The sequence below is a fragment of the Pseudonaja textilis genome, chromosome 10 (assembly GCF_049901715.1).
Source record: "Pseudonaja textilis isolate UNSWEBS1 chromosome 10, rPseTex1.2, whole genome shotgun sequence".
NCBI lineage: Eukaryota > Metazoa > Chordata > Lepidosauria > Squamata > Elapidae > Pseudonaja > Pseudonaja textilis.
In genome coordinates this window covers 5,834,972-5,855,603 of record NC_141999.1, presented here as the reverse complement: position 1 = coordinate 5,855,603, position 20,632 = coordinate 5,834,972, and the positions used below count along the sequence as shown (strand labels likewise).

The window sequence follows — 20,632 nt, the reverse complement described above, 5'->3', positions numbered from 1 at the left end:
TTAAAATGGTCTCCTACATGGTATGAATTCTTCCATAAATATAGGGAAGGGTGGTAAGGGTGACACACATTACACACGGAAAGGAAAATAATTAAATGGAAAAGATGCAAATTTCCTCACCTAGAAAATAAAATAGTATGATCCAGCAGATTGATGTAGCTGTAAAAAATGTGAATATATTAGGTTCATCAGTAAAAGTATACTTTCAAACCATGGAAAGTAATTTAATGAGACTGAGTTGGGGGAACAGAACAATTATGTAGAAGACACATTTGCAGATTTCACCATATGGGGCAGGACACCCACTCCCTAGTTCTATTTCAGTGGCCCGGTGGTTAACCAAAATGGTTACTAAGTGAACACATGAGAAAGAGGGGGAGGAAATGTTGGAAATGACATCAGATACCTGGATCATATTGCCGTATGTGTGGACATGTGCGGAAGCTAAAAGATATTGGACTAAACTACACACATGGTTGGAAAAAACGATAAAACAGCATATTGATTTAAAACCAAATATATTTTCAAGGGGGATTTTACCTGAAAGCGGCAATAAAGAATAACATATCTGATTATTAATGTTTTCATTGCAGCTGGAATTGTATTTGCTCAAAACTGGAAAAATGAGAAAATTCCGATAGAAGAGGAAGTGATTAAGAAAATAATGAAATGTGCAGAAATGAGTAGATTAACATTAGCAATCAGAGAGCAAGAAGAAAAGGAGTGTTATAAGATTTGGGATTTATTTTATCAATGGTTAGATAGAAGAGTAAGAAATTGAAGTATAACATAAACAGGAATGATATTGTCAGCCTTCAAGATTTCTTTCCTTTGCTTTGCATCTTTCGGCTGTTATAAGTAACGGGGGGAGGAGGAGGGGTGATATAGTTGTGGGAAGTGAACTGGAGGTTTTGAGAATAAACTGTATTAGTTGCGGGGGCGAAGTTTCTTGTTTATGCTTCTTTCCTGTGCTATGCGCAAGCGCACCTCTTTATCAAAATAGGCCAAGGTCAATGGACAGATGTTTCATCACCACCTGAAGATGCCTCACATGACATTACATACAACTTTTTATTGGATGGACAGTTTGAACTATTGTGGGTGGGAACATTGCCATCACTTTATATATGTGATTTTCTCACTCAATTCCTCAGATTCAGAATTCCTTTGATGCTGCCACTTGATTTCCAGTAAAAGCTATCTTTTCTCTAATTAATAGAGTCTAAGTGTTTCTTTCTTGGATTTTGAATGGAGCACCACCTGACAGATATATTATAATTGATTATTTTTGAATAAGTTATACTATGAATACAATCTAGTAAGAATTGAGATTTGCTCTACGAGATAACTTGAAATTGAAATTAAAATTTTAATGATAGTATAATAATGATATAATATGATATGGAAAGTTGATTAACACAATATGAATTGAAAGTTAAGAGGAAAAGATTATAGATATTGTGCACAGGATAGATATACCAAACCGACACACTGTACAATTGAAAGAAGGTGTTATTTGTTGTTTTGTATGTTTGATATAAAAAATAAAAATCTTTTATTACAAGAAAAAGAAAGAGGGAGAGAGGTGCTGCGAAGATCATTGGTTGCTACCATCTCATATAAAGTTCTCTTGAACATCCACACTAGCATTACTCTCACTCTAGCATGCATGTAATACTGAGATAAATTAATATTCCTTTTAAACAAAGCCCAGGGGTACTCCAGGGTACTCCAAACTTTCTTCATCTCAGCTGACTAATTTAAATGGAGAAAATCATGCACATATTTTGAAATAATTCAATCAGAAATATGTGCTAATTTATTGTAAACCACTCATTCATCAACTAGTTAAGTCTGCTTTACCTTCTCCTTTAGCTTTCAACTATTGCAGTCACCAGCTACATGATCTTACATTTAAGATAACTTTTGATAATCAGCTTTTGCTTTTCTCATTATTAAAAATTGCTGAACTTTCCTTCAGATTATTCTTTTATGCACACATTCATCTACTCTTATCTCTTCCCTAGATCCATTATTGAAAATACATTCTCAAATAATAAAATTTCATTCATTCATTTCATATATTCATTTTGAGAAGGAGGATCAAAATTAGTCATCCTCTCAAATGAATGTTTATGATTAGCCACAATCTCACCCAACTCATTTTTTTTTCATAGCCCTACCATTCCATCACTCAGATATTGAACACTGGCCTCCAAAGATCTGTTCGATGAGTGGAGGATTTCCGGTTTGAGCCTCTTCGGCGACAGACTGAAACCTCATCTCTGCGAGGATTCGATCTGTGCTCGCAGCTGGAGCACCCCGAGCTGGCTGGTTTCAGGGCTAAGCCACCCCGTAGAGGTGGTGAAGAAGGGGGAGACTGCCTGCAGGGTTGAGGAGAGCCACATCTCTCCTCCCTAGCTGGCCATTACTCCCTTTCCTGAAGGTGGTTGTAGCGGTGGTCAGAAATGGCCACCACAAAAAAGAACTCAACCGGAAAAGAATGTGCAGGAGGAAGATATGAAGATAAAGTTTTGGTTGACCGGGTCAAACAGCAAAAGCAACAAATAAGGTACCCTGGAATTGAAACTATTAAAAAAACAATAACATTGTTCCCTAAGAAGATCGTTAAGCTGCGAAGGAGAGAGAAAAGGGAAAAGATTTGGGTTTTTTTTTCTCCTTTTCCTATACTGACAGCTAAGAGACTGAAGCAAGAAATTGGAAAAAAATCCACTTTGACATTAATAGGCATTTAATGCTGAAAATAAAAAGTCAAAGGGATAATAAAGATTTCTGGATAATCAAAAGCTTTTGAAAACAGGAAAGGAGAGAAAAGGGCAGGATCTGGAAGGGAGGAGACTGCCTGGAATTAAAAAGAACTTACAGCAAAATCTCAACAAGACTTCCAAAAGATACATTTTAACTGAAACATCGCAACAAAATAGTAAAACCCCAGGAAGAGAAAGTAGAAAAAGAAATAAGAAGAAACAGCCTGTGACTATTTGGATTACTTGGTGATCTCTGGATTTTTGGTTATTGTATTTGAATAACTAAATCGGGTGGTTGTTTAAAACTGTTTAAAATGGCTCCACTTTTAGAAGAACTGAAAATGGAACTTAAAAAGTACAAAGAAGATGCACAAGAAGGGAGAGGTTCTTTTGGGTTCATATTTCAGTTCTTAGAAATGGAGATTTGGAACTATGAGAAACAACAAGAAATGCCTGCAGAACAAGATTGCGACAAAGAAGAAGCCGTCTTTAATGAGCAAGTAATCTTAGATGGCGGGGGAGGAAAGGAAAGGGGGGAAAGAGAATGGAAAGTTTAAGATTGGGAAAAACAACCCCACCCCAATAGAGTGAAAAATAAGTATAAAATCAGAAAGCAACAGAAGAGGGAAATGCAGAAGAGAGAATTAGAAGTAGAGAGACAAGGGGGTAAAAGGGGGAGGGAGAAGATGAGAGGGAAGAAAGAAAGGAAAATAAGTTATAAAGGACAGAAACAAAATATAGAGAAACAGGGCCTATTTAGAGATAATGGGTGAAAATTTAATTGAAAAAGGGATTCTGCAAAGGTAGATAAAATAGTATTGTTATATTAGAAATAGAAATAATTTTAGAAAATATGAAACAATGTATGATTAAAATGTCTGATAAAATAGCTATCATAATTCAGTGGGATGCTTGTCAATAAATAAATGTAACAAAATGAATATTTAATGATTTACAAAACATATGTGAGGAGAAATAAGGGAAAAATTAATTATGGAGATTATATGTGTCTTTAAGGAAGTATGATATTTAATTGAAAAGAAGTGTTAAAGATGTTAAGATTTTAATGATTATTAATTATAGAACTGAATTGGAATGGAATGAGAGTTTATAATTACATATATTTATAATCCTTTTTTTAAAGAATATAGTGTGTATTATAAGAATGTACCAAGCAGAATTTGACTGGAAGTTATGTATTATGTATTATGTTGAAGGTCATAACCTTAAGGTATATATTGAAGTTTAAATAAGAGTTGAATAGATATAATTAAAAGATATAATGGTGTCATACTCCAATTAGTAACTACAGGAGAAAATTCGTTTAATGAGAAAAGATAATATGAAACTGAAACAGAAGAGACAAAAGTATAAATATAATGATTTGAATTGAGATGAGATAATCAAAATAAAATTGAGAATATTAAAAGGGGGGAAAAACTATATAGAAAATGTAGAATAGTATAAGATATGGAATAGAACACAAAAGGATCATGAAATTGAGTTTTGTGTCTGTATAAAGAAGTTCAACCCAGGACCATGCTATTTTCAAAAAAGATGTTTTACTTGTATTTTGTATGTGTGAAAACCCAAATAAAACTTTATTTTTTTAAAAAAAGATATGTTCCATGAGTAAGATGACGAGTTTATGTTAAAGACTATCTGGAAAGCTACCTTTTCTTCTCCCCTCTTAGTGTCCTTATACTACATCTTTCTATTTATCTATGCTGTTAGCATAGATAAGTAGTAGGAGAAAGTATGAATGAATACTTGCTTTTGGCTTAATGCATGATAATTTTTTTAAGGCTCCACACAAGTGATCAGGCAAAATAACTTTCATCATCCTTTCTTTTAAGCTGCAATAGCCGTAGAACAGGGGTAGGACACTGGCCCTTTTATGACTTGTGGACATCAAATCCCAGAATTCCTGAGCCAGCCATGCTCTGGGATGTTAAAGTCCACAGGTCATAAAGGGCCATAGTTCCCCACCTCTGCTCTAGAATAAGGTAATCAAATTCAGTGACCTGTCCATGGTACTGAAGTCTCTTCTGCTTTATTAGTATTAATAGAAATAGGGCTTAGATAGAAAATATATTAAACTGCGAAAAGGTACCAGCAACCTAAATTCTACCTTTGAAACTGAAAAATATTAGGAATTTGTTCTCTATAATCTGTATCACAGGTTGGAGTCTGCTTGACCTTCTGGTTTTTGCTTTACTTATCTGTTCCTTGTGCTTCCCATGGGGTCTGCTTTCTCAGGAAATGAAAGCCAGTCAGAAGCTCCTTCCTTCATTAATCTGCCACAATAAGAAAGAGGAAAGACACTGTGTCCTTGATTTTATGACATGTTTAAGTGGGTTAGTAGGCGGGATAGCATGGACCATGAATGCCCCAAAATAATCTATTGACATGATCAACTAACTATCAGCAGGTTGCCATTTAACCCTCAAGAGATCCAGTCTTGTACAAGGTTAAACTAATAGCGAATCATCTGTTGATATAATTGTTGACTGGGATGTTAAGTAATCCCTATACCTTCTGAGACTGAAACAGAGCTCCAAATGTGGAGCTGTAAAATATCAGCATTTTTTCTCTGTTAATTTTTCTGGCTTGGAAAAAAAAGATGAAGTAAGGAAGACAATCGCTGAGCCTCCTTTGAGGCATCTGAGACAACTGCTGCAATGTAACCCCAACTATCTATGAGTCTGTCAGTGCATGATGTAAGTGTGTAGACTGATGTAGAGAAACACAAACATGACCTTGGAGAATATATAGGAAAATATTTCAAAAAAGTAAAAAAAAATGCTTTAAGCCCAAGAAACAAAGAAAGCATGAGAAAGAAATTCACCATAGTCCATCCTAATTAATTTGGGTATAGTCAGGCTTCCAAGATACTTCTATGACAAACATCAGTGTTTCTCAACTATGGTGACTTAAAGATATCTGGACTTCAACTCCCATAATTCCCATGCTCACTGGGGAATTCTAGGGGTTGGTCCAGACAACTTAAGGTGATCAAAGGTTGAGAAATGATGATCAATACCAATAAAATATACTTCCACTTAAATTGATGGAGTATGTTTCCTGACCTATCATATTTCAAATGACTGATTACTTGAATTACTGGGTTGCATTGTACAGCCTAGTTCCTTGGTGCTTTAATGTTCTGGTGCTATATGTCTGCATTCTTTTATTTAACTTATCTATTTATATAAAAGATGAATCTAATAGTGTTGTAGTGAAACATAGAAGGCTTAATAGTAAATATGTGTTGGAACAGCTGACCAATCCACTTTGGATGCTTGAGGGTATTTAAAATTGCCTGAGATGGTTTCACTGCCATATCTCTAGCTATTTCCAGAAGAAAACTTTTAAGAGGCTTTCCTTTAGCTTCCTAGGAGTTTTCCTATTAGAATGCATCTTATTACCTATTTTATTTAATATCAGTATTAAATTGCTTGGAAGGCTTGTATATGGGTTTGAAATTAATTGTGATCAATATGCTGTGTTTCTTCTTCCCTGGATGGTCTGGAAGTTCTGTAGGTCTTCAAGCACTAGAAGACTGGCTGAATTATACCAAGCTGAATTCAGATACTATTTTGTTGCTTTTAAGATCTGGATGCTAAGAAGTAATCAGGCAATAATCTGGTTAGGTGATGCTTTCCTTAAGGATCATCTGGGTGATAGATAGTTGTACAGGTGGTCCTCGACTTATGACAACAATTGAGCCAAAACTTCCATTTCTAAGTGAAATATTTGTTAAGTGAGTTTTACTCCATTTTGTAATCTTTCTTGCCACAATTGTTAAGCAAATCACTGCAATTGTTAAGTTAGTTACATGGTTGTTAATTGAATCTGGCTTCCCCACTGACTTTGCTGGTCAGAAAGACGCAAAACAGGATCATATGACCCCAGAACACTGCGACCTTCATAAATATGAGCCAATTGCCAAGCATTTGAATTTTGATCATGTGAATGTTGCCACAATTGTAAGTGGGGAAAAAATGGTCATAAGTCACTTTTTTCAGTGCCATTGTAACTTTGATCACTAAATGAACTGTTGTTAAGTCGAAGAGCTACTTGTATTTCAGTCAGAGATCAGAAGAAGAAAACACTAGCAAAACATAACTATTAGCGGAAGTGGAATTTACATATGGTATATCAACTTTTCACAATATTTAAAGACACCACAAGTTCATTACTTGTTCAACAAGTAATGGAAATAAAATAAATCAGAATGGCTTGGCAATTTAAAAAGGAGATGAAAAATCAATGCAAATTAGACTCTCTTTAGAATTGGCAGGATAAAAACATAAGGGAAGTAATTTCTGTCACACCTGTATTGCAGGACCACCATAATTTAACAAAGGGAAAATTCCTATATGTGATCTCCTGCCACCCTGACTCATTAAGATGGTGGCTATATAAATTAGCTAAAATTAATAAAATACATGCAGGGACGCTTTTATCATAGAGACGTTCCTGGAGGAAGCAAAATATATGTATCAAGCTTATCAAGAGTGAAAACATACTATGTTTTTCTTTTCTTCCATTCAATTCTCCAATTATTGGAGGGTACCTGGACAGATCTCTGCACTTTTATGGCAAGGCTTTTCAGACATGGTTTGCCCTTGTGGCTAGGAGAGAGTGACTGGTCCAAGGTCAGCCAGCTGGCTTTGTGCCCAAGGCACTTGGTCTAGCCTGATGTCTTAACTGCTAAACCAAACTAGCTGTCATAACCTAGATTTTATTTATTTACTGTATGGCATCTACAGAGATTATGCAATCACTGATATACAAATTTAGTTTAAATAAAGTATCAGGACATACATACATACATACATGTGGGGGAAGGGGAACAATACAGGAAATAAAATATTAAATTAAGATAAAACCACAATAAAATCACCATAACATGGTGCCATCAAATCTCAGTGAGATAAATATTATCATTCATTATTAGTTGGAAGCTAACCCACTAATTGCTTCTGGTGTGGCTACAATGAGATCATCCCAGGTGCACTGAAATTTCTTGAGACATTGTTGAGCTATATGTGTAATAGTTTGTTCCTGAGCACCACAGTCACGTTGCAGGCTCTCAGCTATTCCCACGTAGTTCTGGCATGGCCTATCCTGATTCTGTTCAGATGGCTCCATATTTTGGAAGCCAACTGCATTCCTGAAAGTTTATTTGTTGGATCTATGCGGTCTGGTTGTAGTTATTAAAAGTCACCCATCTTAATAGCCATTCTTCATCTGGATTGTAAAACTGTGGTATGCTATCCCAAATTGGTACCCTAAGTTTAAACTTGGTGAGAGGTAGAGGGTCTAATATTTTACGTGTTGGAAAATTTCTGGGAGTTGATGATAAGTTTATCTTATACCACTCTCAGAGTGTCTGTTGTTGTCACCTGAGATCAGGAAGGGCAATGTTAGAAAGAGTATGGAGCCATGATAATGGTATAGAATTAAGAATTTCAGATATTATTCCCATTGTGTCATTAAGGCAAACATCAATCTTGTTGGTATGATAAGTTCTTCACCCATATATATAGGCATGCAGTATTCATCAACAGAGTATGCTAGCTATACACAGTGTATTTGCTTGTGCTTCCCAGCCTGTTCCTAATATTTTCCTAATCAAGTTGTTTTTTTAAAAAAATTTTGTCTGATTACTTCAGGGATTGATCAAGGATTATTCTGAGATATTTTTGATGGCAGTTGTGTTTCATCCTCTTTTCACAAAAAAAAGAGACAGATATTTAACTCTTTGCTGTATGATTGTTGAGATGGAAGGTGCATACTTCAGTTTTATTTGGGTTAGGGCATAGCCTCCACTTCTTGTAAAATTGTCTTAGTGACTTCAGATCCTTAGTAAAAATGTATTCCTCAAATTCCTTGGTTTGGATAGTTATTGCCATATCATTGGCATAGCAATTTTTTCAGACTGGTAAATCACTATCATACAGATTAAATAAGATTGGGGCTAGAACTGTGGCAAGCCATTCTTAATGGAATATGATTTATTCGTGGTGTCTCCTACTGTGACCTTAAAATATCAGGGTTTTTTTTAAAAAACATGTTCTCCAAAAGGTTTGTTACTTTAAGACACAGAATAGTTTTCTTCAGTTTGAGCATCAAATCATCAAGCTACACCATAAGCTCCAGTCAAATCAATAAAAGCCACGGAAGTTTTTAGACCTTTTGGGGAACTGGCTTTGATAAATTAAGTAAGAGCCAGAATTTGCTTGCAGCAGCAGTTTCTCTTAAAAACCCAGTCTGGAGAAAAGACCCTATCAACATGTTGGTATGTTCTGTAATAAAGTAATTGTTCCAGAAATTTATAGCAGAGCTATAGGGAGGTAGCTGGCTGGATCATCGTGTGGATTATCTTCACAATGGTGCACCCCTGGCAACATTCTGTATTAGTAGAGTGGCTAAAAGTTTACACACACAGTAACCAAATTGGATATTTGATCCATCACAATAAAAAACTATAGAGGCAGCAATTACACCACAACAGGTCTTTTAACAACCCATTGACAAAAGATATCGGACCCCAGATCCATATTTTTTTAACAAAACATATAAGGCTTAAATAGAAATAAATGTAAACAGACTGGCCATAGATAATAGGATAGATGTTAAAGCACTACAAGAGATTAATTTGGCTGATGAGAAACAGATTAAAGCTCAAGGGAAGATCCTGGGGTACAAAATTGTAGCTAAAATAACATCTAATGTTCATGGCTCCATAATTATCTCTGTTATGACATCAAAGAATGCAAGATTATTAATTGTATCCAACAATACAACATTGAAACTACCATTATTGAAATATCAGGAATAATGATAATGGTAATTTACAAAACCTCCCACTATTAAGTGGCCTAATCTGCCACTACCAACCTTGAACCATTAAGGACTATATGCAGGAGATTTTAATAGTCACTATACTGACTGTAATAGTCACCATATGACAGTAATGAGAATAAGAAAATATTAACAAAATAGATAGAGCAGAATGAGCTTCATGTAGCTTATGATCCCAAAGATTTGAAAACATTTTAGTCTGAACTGACTGGGAGAGGCTACACATACATGCTTTCTCTAGAGTTTGGGACATTTAACATGCAACATATACGTGAGCCTTTCTGAAGGCCTATTTCTTGGTTCCTAGGAAGAAAATAAATAAAATTTTTAAAAAAGAACCACAATTTTGAAGCTTATATTTTTATCCTGCTTTACATAACAAATAGTTTCCTCAAATCTACATATGACAATCGGCCATTGTGAAATGGATATTTTATTTGGTCCTAGCCCTCCTGCTGGTAGAATAGGATTCTTGGCAGAAGGTAAATAATGCAATCTAAATTACTGCATTTACACAGTGTAAAATGATGTTTGTTTGATAACTCCCAAGGTTTCCTCTTAAAATCACTGAGGTATGGAACATTTGATCTCTTTTAGGCAGGATTCCATTGGCACATTATTTACACATTTCCAATGGGATCTCAAAGGTATATATTACTTAATCATTAAATTTTAATTTATTTTTTTCAAGGGCAAAAATACAAACAGACTCCTTGGAGTTGTTGTAAATTGGTGGGATCTTTCCTGTATTTAATAACCTTTGATACTTTTCAAATCCCTATAGTTAATTGTCTTCAGTTGCTTAAATATACACCTCGTCTGATCCTGAGTGGTGAAATAGATCAAAATACATTTTTAAACTAGTGAGATCATCTAGGTTGCTTCCCATTGTTAAGAAAACCAACAACATACTGCTCAGTAGTCATTCTGAATTTTCTAAAAAGTAATATTTTTATCAGAATTCTAAGCTGAACCAGCATTGAAATGAACTTAGAATTCTTTGGAGGAATCTTAAATGATACTATCTAATTCTTTGTAGCCTATAATGGAACTTAGATTAGATCTTCTTCTTCCCAAAATGAAAAAGATGTATTAGAAATTATCTGTTGTTTTAACTATTTTCCCTTGTACTTTGTGTGAACCTGCGTATAGTGAACGTAAATATTATCTGGAAGGATAAAAGATATGGAAATTTATATTAGATACTGTTGGGGTAAATAATCTATTTAATATAGATTTCCACATCTTTTATCAGTTTCCTTTGTGCTGACTCTATAAACAGCTTAGAGAGGGCTGTAAAGCAATGTAAAGTGGTATATAAGTCTAAGTGCTATTGTTAGTGCTAATAATGCCTTTGGCTTACTATTAAATAATTGTTTTCATTGTTTTGCAGTACAATCTCTTGTACAATTCACAACAAAATATCTGTGAAAAGCTCAGTCCCACATCTTTAAATATGATGCCCTTCAAATAAGTTAAAATTCCTGCTGAGTCTTTTGAGAGTTCAAATTCAGCACATCTGAAGGGCATCAAGTTTTAGATTGGTTGTCAGGTAGAAAGTACAGCTCCTCAGTAAATAAAAATGATGACAGCTCTCCTTTTTCTCAGTGCCTTTCCAAAATCTACTGGTTGCCATCCAGTAAAATTCTGAAGGTTTGGAATTGAGAATGACAAATAATTAGCAACCAGGGTAGGACAGATTTCTAGTACTATTATTATTTTCTCTCTTTTTTTAAAAAAAATATTTTTTACAAGGAGAATCATGTGTATGGTTCTTGGAAATGTATCTTCTATCAGTACAAATTCAAAATTAATTTGGATGATCTTGAATAAAAGTAGATAACGGCCTTTCCCAACTTTATGACTTCCAGGTGCGTTGGGGTCAATTCCCAAGATTCCTCTTGTTAACTCTTTTGAAAGGTGAGCTATGAGCTTGTTTCTAGGAGCCAGAATTTTTTTTTTTAAAAAAAATACTTTTCCTTGATGGAATGCCACAGACTTATCAGCTGTCCTTGGTATTTTTATATAGTAGAATTTTACCTCTTAAACTGATGGTAGCAGAGAGAGAAAGAAAGTATTTTTTCCTTTAAAATAAAACCTTCCTTTAAGCCTATTTTATAAATTGCCTTAGCTAAGTGGTAGGTGGTAGGATTAGTAGATAAAACTATAATTGTTAATCAGAAATGTATATTAGCCATTTCCCAGCTATGTCAATAGAACAGCTGGGAATTAATACCTAGGAAGTCATAATGCTGGTTCAGGAATTATTGCTGAACCAACCTGTAATAAAATTAACATCTAGTTGCAGAATATAATTCATTTATGGAATGAATCTGGGAGGACTACAAAATGTTGATGTTATCTTTAATTCACATACTACACAGGTCTTTGTTCAGCAAACTATATAATTTGCTGTGCTGCCTAATAAGATATAATTCATGTCCCTTTTTCATCTGTCTTCAAACTGTTCTTTTCCATTTATCTCAGTATGGTTTGCAACCTTAAGAATTGCAGTCAACGCCTTCGGGGAGCTGCTCAAGGAGCCAGTTACCACATAGAGCTGCTTGAGGAAAATATCTTTTGTGAATCCCAACATTATTCACTTGATTTGCAGTTCCAGTCTACTAATATGTAGTTATAAAAAGTTGCCCAGCATTTAGAAATGTATTTTTGAGAGAATAAAATTTCCTTCAGTTGAAATAACCAAAGCCACAAGTGAATAGGACCACCTTCCCTCTTTTTATTTCTCCCCCCACCGTCCCCTTTGTTCCATTGTAGTCAGAACTGTTTCCTTCATTCTCCTCCCTCCCTCCCTCCATCTACTTATCTTCCTTCTTCCACTCGTTTTCCTCCCTCTGTCCACTCTCCTTCCTTACCTCCCTTAGCATGGAATTAATCGGAGGCATGACTGACTGACTGTTTCAAAGAATAAGAAATGTTGTTTTGGGTAAGACATATCTCCCCAATGCATGTTTGAGTGTGTGTCCTTCTCTGTCCTTGTGCAGATATTTTACACTGCACACAATGTTGAGCTGAAGCTGGAATACATTTGACAAGCTGTAGCAAATCATTAGAAGACAGCCAGTTCTTATTACCCATTGGGTAATGGAGTATATGTTGACAGTAATGATGATGGCTTGGGGTAGAATAAAATATGGAGCAATTATAGTAAAAGAAGCTTATGATTGTTACAGCATCTCTGAATGAATACTGACTTGCTCTTCCAGAAGCTCTTTGTGTGGGTTTGAACTATTTCTCAGATATGTTGCATTCCAAGGCACGTAAAATCATACTATTTTCCTTGGGCTGGAAAATTTGTAGTTCTAAACAAAGGATTAATTAATGATGTGTGAATGGTTGTGTTTGATAACCCTGCTGTTCAGACATAGCTCATGCAGAATTTCAGTTCTGAAACTGTTCCTTAGTTCATTCTCAGCTTTCCTTTGATTCATCTTTTGCTGAGACAATGTCACTATATTTCTTCTTATAAATGCTTTTTGGTGGGGGAGGAAGGGCAGAGGAAACCATGTTAGCATTTTTCCTATCAGCTCAGGGCATTTAGCTAGTTGTAGAAGACCCCTGTCAGTTAGTTTAGAAGGGAAGACTTATTCAAAACTCTTTTGTAAGCTTCATTTTTATTATATGATATAACATTTGTTTATTAGTTGCATATGCCATGGAGTCTCCCTGCATTTTACTACAACAAAAATAGCATACAACTGAATAAAAAATAAAACATTCATGATAAACTGTATATTAAATTTTGCAAAACCAATAAGCAGAATCACTATCCTCCAATATAATTGTCAACCACCCTCCAGAAAAGCCTCATTTTCACCCAGTATATTTACTTGAGATGGGATCTGTCTACTTTTCAGGCTTTCACTTTACCTGGATGCAATGATGATGATGTTATCCATTTAGTCATGTCCAGTTCTTGGCAATTCTATAGGCCAGGCCTCTCCACATCTTCTGATCTTACTGTTTCTTTGAGTTTTTCTAGACTCTGGCTGGTGTCAGCTTTGATATTGTATAGCCATCATGTTCTTTGGCAACCTGGTTTCTTTTTACCACTAACTCTTCCCAACATAATTGCTTTCTTCAGGGGATTTCCCTCACAGGACATGGCCAAAATAAGTGAGATTACCTGCAGGATGAAACAATGATTCTTCCCGAGGAGTGGTCTTTGAAGATCATTTCGAAAATGCAGGTGGTGCAAAACTCTAGTCAATGCATTGATTGGTCTTGTTGCCATAAGCTCATTGTACTTGTATTGCTTTCCAATAGGTTTCTGAATGCAGTTATTTTTTATACAAGCTACATTCACAAACAAGTTTTGTTAAGTAACTGTGGTAGCTAAATTTACACATAATGCCTGCCACACTGAAGTTAAACAGGAACCTACAAACTGCCTTTGTCAAGCCCAGACCACCCAGCCCAATCCAAGAATGACATAGAACAATCCAGCCAAAGTTCAGTTCTTTATTGCTCACACCAAAAAGACAGAATCTTGCCAGATGAAAACCAATGCTACTCTTGCTGTAATAGATAAACCGTAGAAGACTGTAGGTTGTGGCTCTCTGGATTCTCTTTGTCTGTCTCCTGTCCAGCACTGGAATGTGCTGCTTCATGTCTCATCCCCACCTTGGAATGTTCTCCCTCCTTCCTGGAAAACCACTACTTCAGCTGTCCTTTAGTGGGCACCAGCCACCACATACTTAATCACTAGCACTGCTGATGTTACCTACTTAGGGTAATTAAATACCTACAAGAAAGCAAGCAAGCTCAGAGAACACTAAAGTCCCCTTGTATCATAATGCTTGATATGAACGAGGTTTGGTTCATTGTTTTCTGTAGCTGCTCCATTTTATGGAGCAACAGGAAAGTGATAATCTGAATTGTGTTTCATTAGGAAATTCCTTTTGTGACTCTCTCCCTTGATTTCTTCCAGGCTCACAGGTTTCCAGCTGCCTCCTCCCATTGTGAGTACTGGAGTGGTGCTGTCCTTGTGGCTTGTAAGTGACTATGCTGTCAGTGCTCAAGGATTTCAGGCAACCTATGAAGGTGGGTTTGCTTTTGGTGAACTTTTGATATGCATATGCTGTTCTTCTATAAAGGGAATTTTCTGATAAACTAAAAGTAAAGGCTCTTCCAAATAGAGTTGGGCACGGTGATTTCGTGGATACAATGGTATAGTTTTCTTGGCAGCATTCAGGGAATACTTTTACATTTCTTTTCTTCTGGGAAAGCCTGGGAAATTCTTGTAGTTTTTCATCTAATACTAATCAGGCCTGACCTTGCTTAGTTTAGAAGATCAGCCAGTTGTGGTTTTCAAAGAATGTACATGCTGTAGAACAGATCATACATCTCAGGACAATTATCCTTTAAAATATCCCTCCCTCTATGAGATAAATGTTGAGTTAGTAACTTTTTGCTACATGTTTGCAATTAAGGTCTCAAATCAAGTGATTTTAAATTTGTATCTTGTAAAGTATAATTACTGAGTTAAACTATGCTAACTCTTTGGTTTGGAGCCAAAATACCAGAATGGCCTCTCCTCATATATTGATGAGTTTAGCATTGTGGATGAGTAGTAACTGAAAAAGAATGGGCTCCATAAGTTTCAATACTACAACTCTTGGGTATAAAATTGGATTTTATTGTGTTTTGCTTTTTATTGCTCATATAATCGTTCCTTTTTTATGCAAACAAAAGAACCACTCTCCTCTTAATAGATTGGATAATCATCTTCTAGACCAGTGGCTCCCAAAGTGGGTGGTACTGCCCCCTGGGGGGCGGTGGGATGCCTTGGGGGGCACTGAGAGGCAAGGGGGCTGGTAGGGGGGTGCTAAGAAGCGGCAGGGGGCGCTGGAGGTGAGCAGCAGGGCACAATTCAGGGGTGAGAAAAAATCCCACTGCCTCCGCGTTCGAGGCAAGGCCCCGCAGGATCATCTCATTGACTTGCATGCTCTGGTGCAAGGAGCTCCACCCCGAACGCAGCGTTGGGAAAGGAGAGTGGCTTTGCTCTCCTTTTCAAACATCCTGCCGCCACCGCCATGTTTCATCCCATTGAGCCCCTTGCACTGGAGGCACCTGCCCAAGCAAGTCTGAACGGAGCGGTGCACGAAGTCAATGGGGTGAGCCTGAGAGAGGGAAAGAGAGAGGAAAGAGAGACAGAGAAAGAGAGAAGGAAGAAGAGAAAGAGAAAAGGGAAAGAAAGAAAAAGGGACAGAAAGAAAAAGGGACAAAGAAAGACGGGGGATGGAAGGGAGGGTTCAGAAAGAAAAAGAAAGAAAAAGGGACGAAGAAAGAGGGGGGAAGTATCCCACCCCTGGGTGGGGTGCATTGAGGATGAGTTTGTAGCACCAAGGGGGCGGTGGACTGAAAAAGTTTGGGAACCACTGTTCTAGACAGTTAAAATCACCAGGATCATATTGGACTTGCTTTCAGACAGATTCATCCTCATTGCTGGACCCTCACTCAGTAGTCTTTTTTCAACCCTGATTAGACATTTTGTTGATTCTGTCAGATATTTTTGGTGCTTCAGTCCCAGGACAATGATGGAAGCAAGTTTGGAGGAATCTATTCCTCTCACAGGTCTACCTGAAACAACTCAAGAAGGTTCTATTTAAGTTCCCAGTAAGGCCTACCATGACCACACTCCAGGATAGGGTATTGTGGGGAATTAAAATCTGAACTTACTACTGTCCTCACCAGTTAAGTCTTTGAGGACATAAAAAAATACCATACTATCCAGAAACTAATCATATCTTAATCATGCCTCCATCTGAAAGATTTAGCAGTGAAAAGATTGGGAACAGGAATGATACATGTACATATGTATGTGTATACATGTGTATGTATACATACACATATATACATACACACACACACACACACTTTCTGCTGCAGTGCAAGGAAAAACAAATCTGGTGATATAAACTTATTTCAAAGGAACAGGAGTAAAAGCAAGCAGTTTGGCAAGTCTAGTTAGTGGACTTGCTGTAAATATGGGTCAATTGTTCTGGTGTTCTAGCACAACTTTTTAAAATGTTTTGACTGTGGAATCTGTTACTTAAAAAATAAATCAAAAAAAATCTGGAAGCTCTGGTCAAGAGCCAAAATTGTAGGCTGCTTTCAAGAGAATATTTCCCCCTCTTGATCTTTCATGAAACCCTAACCCTAGTTTCCATGGAATACAGTTTGAAAAGTTCTGCATAATTGAAGGTGAGAAGGACAAATGGTGGTGATGCTACTGATAATTCAGAAGCAGTTTGGGAGAGGGTTGCAGGAGCCATGCATCGTGACCCCCATCACTTGTATAAAATAAAATAATCTGACCTAAACATTTCTAGGAGCTATGGAGACACTCTATTTAATTTCTGTCTTCAGGTGATAGGAAATATTGATGTACCTATTACAGCTTCCCTTAATTGTATTACTTATAATGGCTTCGTCCAATTAAGTAGCCTTCTCATATGTTGCAGCCGCATTTCTCAGACAGCTGAAGTCATGTTGGCTGGGCATTCTAGAGACTGCAGGTCTAATTCATTGTACAATACCAAGTTTGGATAGCTGGTGAAACTTGTGGACTAAAGATGCAACAAAATAATTCATTCCAATATGTGGCTCATCCAGACTTTGCTTTCAGAAAATGGAAGAGTTGTACAAATTTCCAGTGTGTTCTGTCTCCCATATTCTATCAGCCTGATCAGGCTTCAAAATTTGCAAGTCTGTATTTACAACCTAGATTGCTATCTGAGACAACATTTTATTCATTAAACATGCATTCCTTTGCATCTTTCTCTTCTCTTGCTATTATTGTAGTTAACCATTTTGATTCTCTGCTTAGAATCAATATGCACTGATGTTCTGAGGTTGCTGTTAGTTCCAGCTCCAAAAAAAAGTCATGCTTAGCCTTAGTTCCTGCAGGAATTCACTTCATCTGCTGTCTTCTGTAAAGACTTGTTCATTATGTACATTAATCAGGTAATTCCACTCCCTGAACATCTGTGTTCATGGTTACTCCAAATGCTAGATACAAATTGCTTCCTCATTAGTAATAATAAATCAAAATATAGCCTAGATTGGTCAGCGTAATGAACAAATTCAGCTGAAATATGTTTGTTTTTAAGTGCTTTGGGACAACTATTGTGTATTCCTAAAAGACAGTTTCATGCTAGTTAATAGTTTAACTAAACTAGCCTTTGAATTGTTTCTTTACTGAACAATGGAACGTCCAAAAAATATAAGCCTTTGTTGTAAAGTGTTATCATGATGACGATAAAAATGTTATCTTGGTTTTCCTCTGCTTATATTCCCATTAGATTGTTAGCTTTATTAGGATTTTTATACTTGTTTCCTGGAATTTCTATTCACTTTTGTGTAGGCATAAGACAAATAATAAAAATGCTTAATAATAAATAGGGTGGGATTCAACATTTTTAACAACCAGTTCTGTGGGCGTGGCTTAATGTGTGGATGTGGCTTGGTGGTCACATGACTGGTTGGCATGGCTTGCTGACGTGACTGGGTGGATGTGGTTTAGTGGTCATGTGACCAACTGGGTGTGGCTTGGTGGTAATGTGACTGGGTGGGCATGGCTTGCTGACGTGACTGGGTGGATGTGGTGTAGTGGTCATGTGACCAACTGGGTGTGGCTTGGTGGTAATGTGACTGGGTGGGCATGGCCAGGTGACTGGCAAACCAAATACAAGTGATACTCGCTTAATGGCCAGTTGCTTAGCAAGTGTTCTAATTGTCCGTTCACACCCAGCCCTGCCTTGCCTAGAAAAGCTGGCAGGCAAAGCTTCCAGGTCCAACAAAAGGGCCGCAGGTGGGACTTCCTCCCCTCCCTCTTCTGGGGAAAGGAAAGAGCTGGGAACTTCAAGTGAGGCGTGCGCTGCAGCCTCGCCCACCCTACCAGTAGTTCTGGGCTAGACAGCAGTTTGGGCTTTCCCAACTGCCTGCAAAACTTACCTTCTTCCCATGGCTGGTGATAGAGGGAAAGGTGAGCCAGCCAGGGCAATTGCCACTCAGCTCCCTGCCAGCCTGCATCATGTCCCCTGCTCGGATTCCCCACAGCTGCTGGGGCTCTTGGCTGCCGGTGTGTGTGGGAGGCAACAAGGAAGCATGAGGCTATGCTGCCTGCATCGCCACTCTGCCAGCTGCACCTCCCTTCCCGGGCCGAGCATTTTAGCTGAGTGCAGGAGGCAACCAAGAAGCATGAGGCAATGCCGTCCGCATCACCCCTGGCAGAAGGAAGGGGCAGCAGGCAAAGGGGCAATGAGGGCATAGCATCATGCTCCCTAGTCACCTCCCCACCCTTGCCCCTAGCAGGCAAGACCCAGCAGCTGCGGAGAATCCAGGCAGGAGGTGAGATGCAGGCTGGTGGGGACCCGAAAGGCAATGGGCCAGTCCTGGCTCATTTTCCTGTCTCCCACCAGCAAGCCATGTAACCTGAAGGCTGGGGACAGTGGGGGGAGGGAAGCTTGCTAGGCTGCGAGTGCCACATGGGATGGAGCCATGGTGCTGGTGGCTAAGCAAGCCAGACAGGGACAGTTGAAGAAGCTAGCTAGGCCACGAGTGCTGAAGACAGTGGCGGCATGGCAGTGGCAGCATAGGCCAGCCCGGGAGTCGGGACACAACTAGGGCTTGTGGCAGCAGTGGCGACAAGGTTGAGGGCAGCAGCAGTAGCATGATGGTGGCAGCCTAGGCTGGCCCAGGAGTTGGGACTCAACTGGGGCTGGTGGCGGCAGTGGCATGTAGGTGACTGGGGCTTGCAGAGCCTCACTCCGCTAGGGAGATCATGGCAGAAGGCTGATAGTGATGGCTGACGGGCAGACGGGTTGGCGAAAACAGACTTCAGGCAGCGATGTCGCATGGCTGAGATAAGGGGTGGGACTGGGTGGGTGGGGGAAGAATTCAGTCAGCGATTGTCACGCATGCACGTAAATGTCATGCATGCATGATAAGGATTGACTGGGCAAGGAGCAGAGAAGCAGGCGGAGAGGGGTGGGGCCAGCCAGGGGCTCAATTTACTGGTTCTCCGAACTAGCAAGAATCAGAACAGTCAGTTCTACTGAACCAGTCCAAACTGGTAGAATCACACCCCTAGGGAGGAAACCTCCTACAAAACAGTATTAGTGTTTTTATATCATTTGTTGCCTCCTATTGTTTGTCTAGATTTTTTTCTATCTGGAAACAGTAGCCTAGTTTTCTGAAGGTAGAGAAATTGACAAAACACACTTGAATCTTCTCTAACCTGGTGGGTGGATACTGGATGGGCAGATATCCCTGTAGGTTTTCAAACCTTTGGGGGTTAATCTCTGAGCTGATAGTGAAGTTCTAAACTATTCATGGAAACCATCCCCTGAAGATTACATATGCTAGTTGCATAAGTATAATATAAAATTAATTACAATCACCATGATGGTAGACCTGATGAAAATATAGTAAAGTGACATTTAAAATAAATTGAGAGAGTGTTTTGTAGCGAGTGGGAAATCAGTGTGAATTCCATACCACATTCTGGTTAATACCAACAACAGTTCATCACGGAGAGGTCTTGGTTTTTTTTTTTTTTTTTAAAGAAGATATTAATATGATGTGCATGACAGAATTGTATTATAATTTGCTGCCTCTTGGCTGTCCTTTGCTTGGAATGAAAAAGAAATCAGGAAGTTTAACATAATGCTGGGAAGGTTTGCTCTTTTATCATAAGGCAAATAAAGAAAGAACAGATCCATAAAACAACAAGCTGGGTTTAATAAAACTTTAATGATGTTCCAGATTTTACCTCCTCATTTCTAGTTCAGCATTCCAAACCACTTAGTGGCAAGGATAGCTGTGTATTTTTGTTGTTCTGGCATCTGGACCTGTGAAAACTATTAGTAGGAAAATGATCCATCGCTGGCAGATTAAGAAATTAAGAAACATGCTGCACCTTCCCTCTCACTGATAAACCATTAGCATTTGTAGAACCTCATTAG

At 38.0% G+C, this 20,632-nt stretch overlaps 1 protein-coding gene across 2 annotated transcripts in view; it reads left to right on the top strand.

Moving 5' to 3' along the window:
- Positions 1–20,632, top strand: part of CSMD2 (CUB and Sushi multiple domains 2) — a 635,577-nt gene that overhangs the window by 88,950 nt on the left and 525,995 nt on the right. For both annotated transcript variants that reach the window (XM_087939569.1, XM_026702685.2), the window contains exon 3: positions 14,593–14,705. In XM_087939569.1, the coding sequence (XP_087795695.1) occupies positions 14,593–14,705 (113 nt within the window). The remainder of the gene's footprint in view (positions 1–14,592; positions 14,706–20,632) is intronic.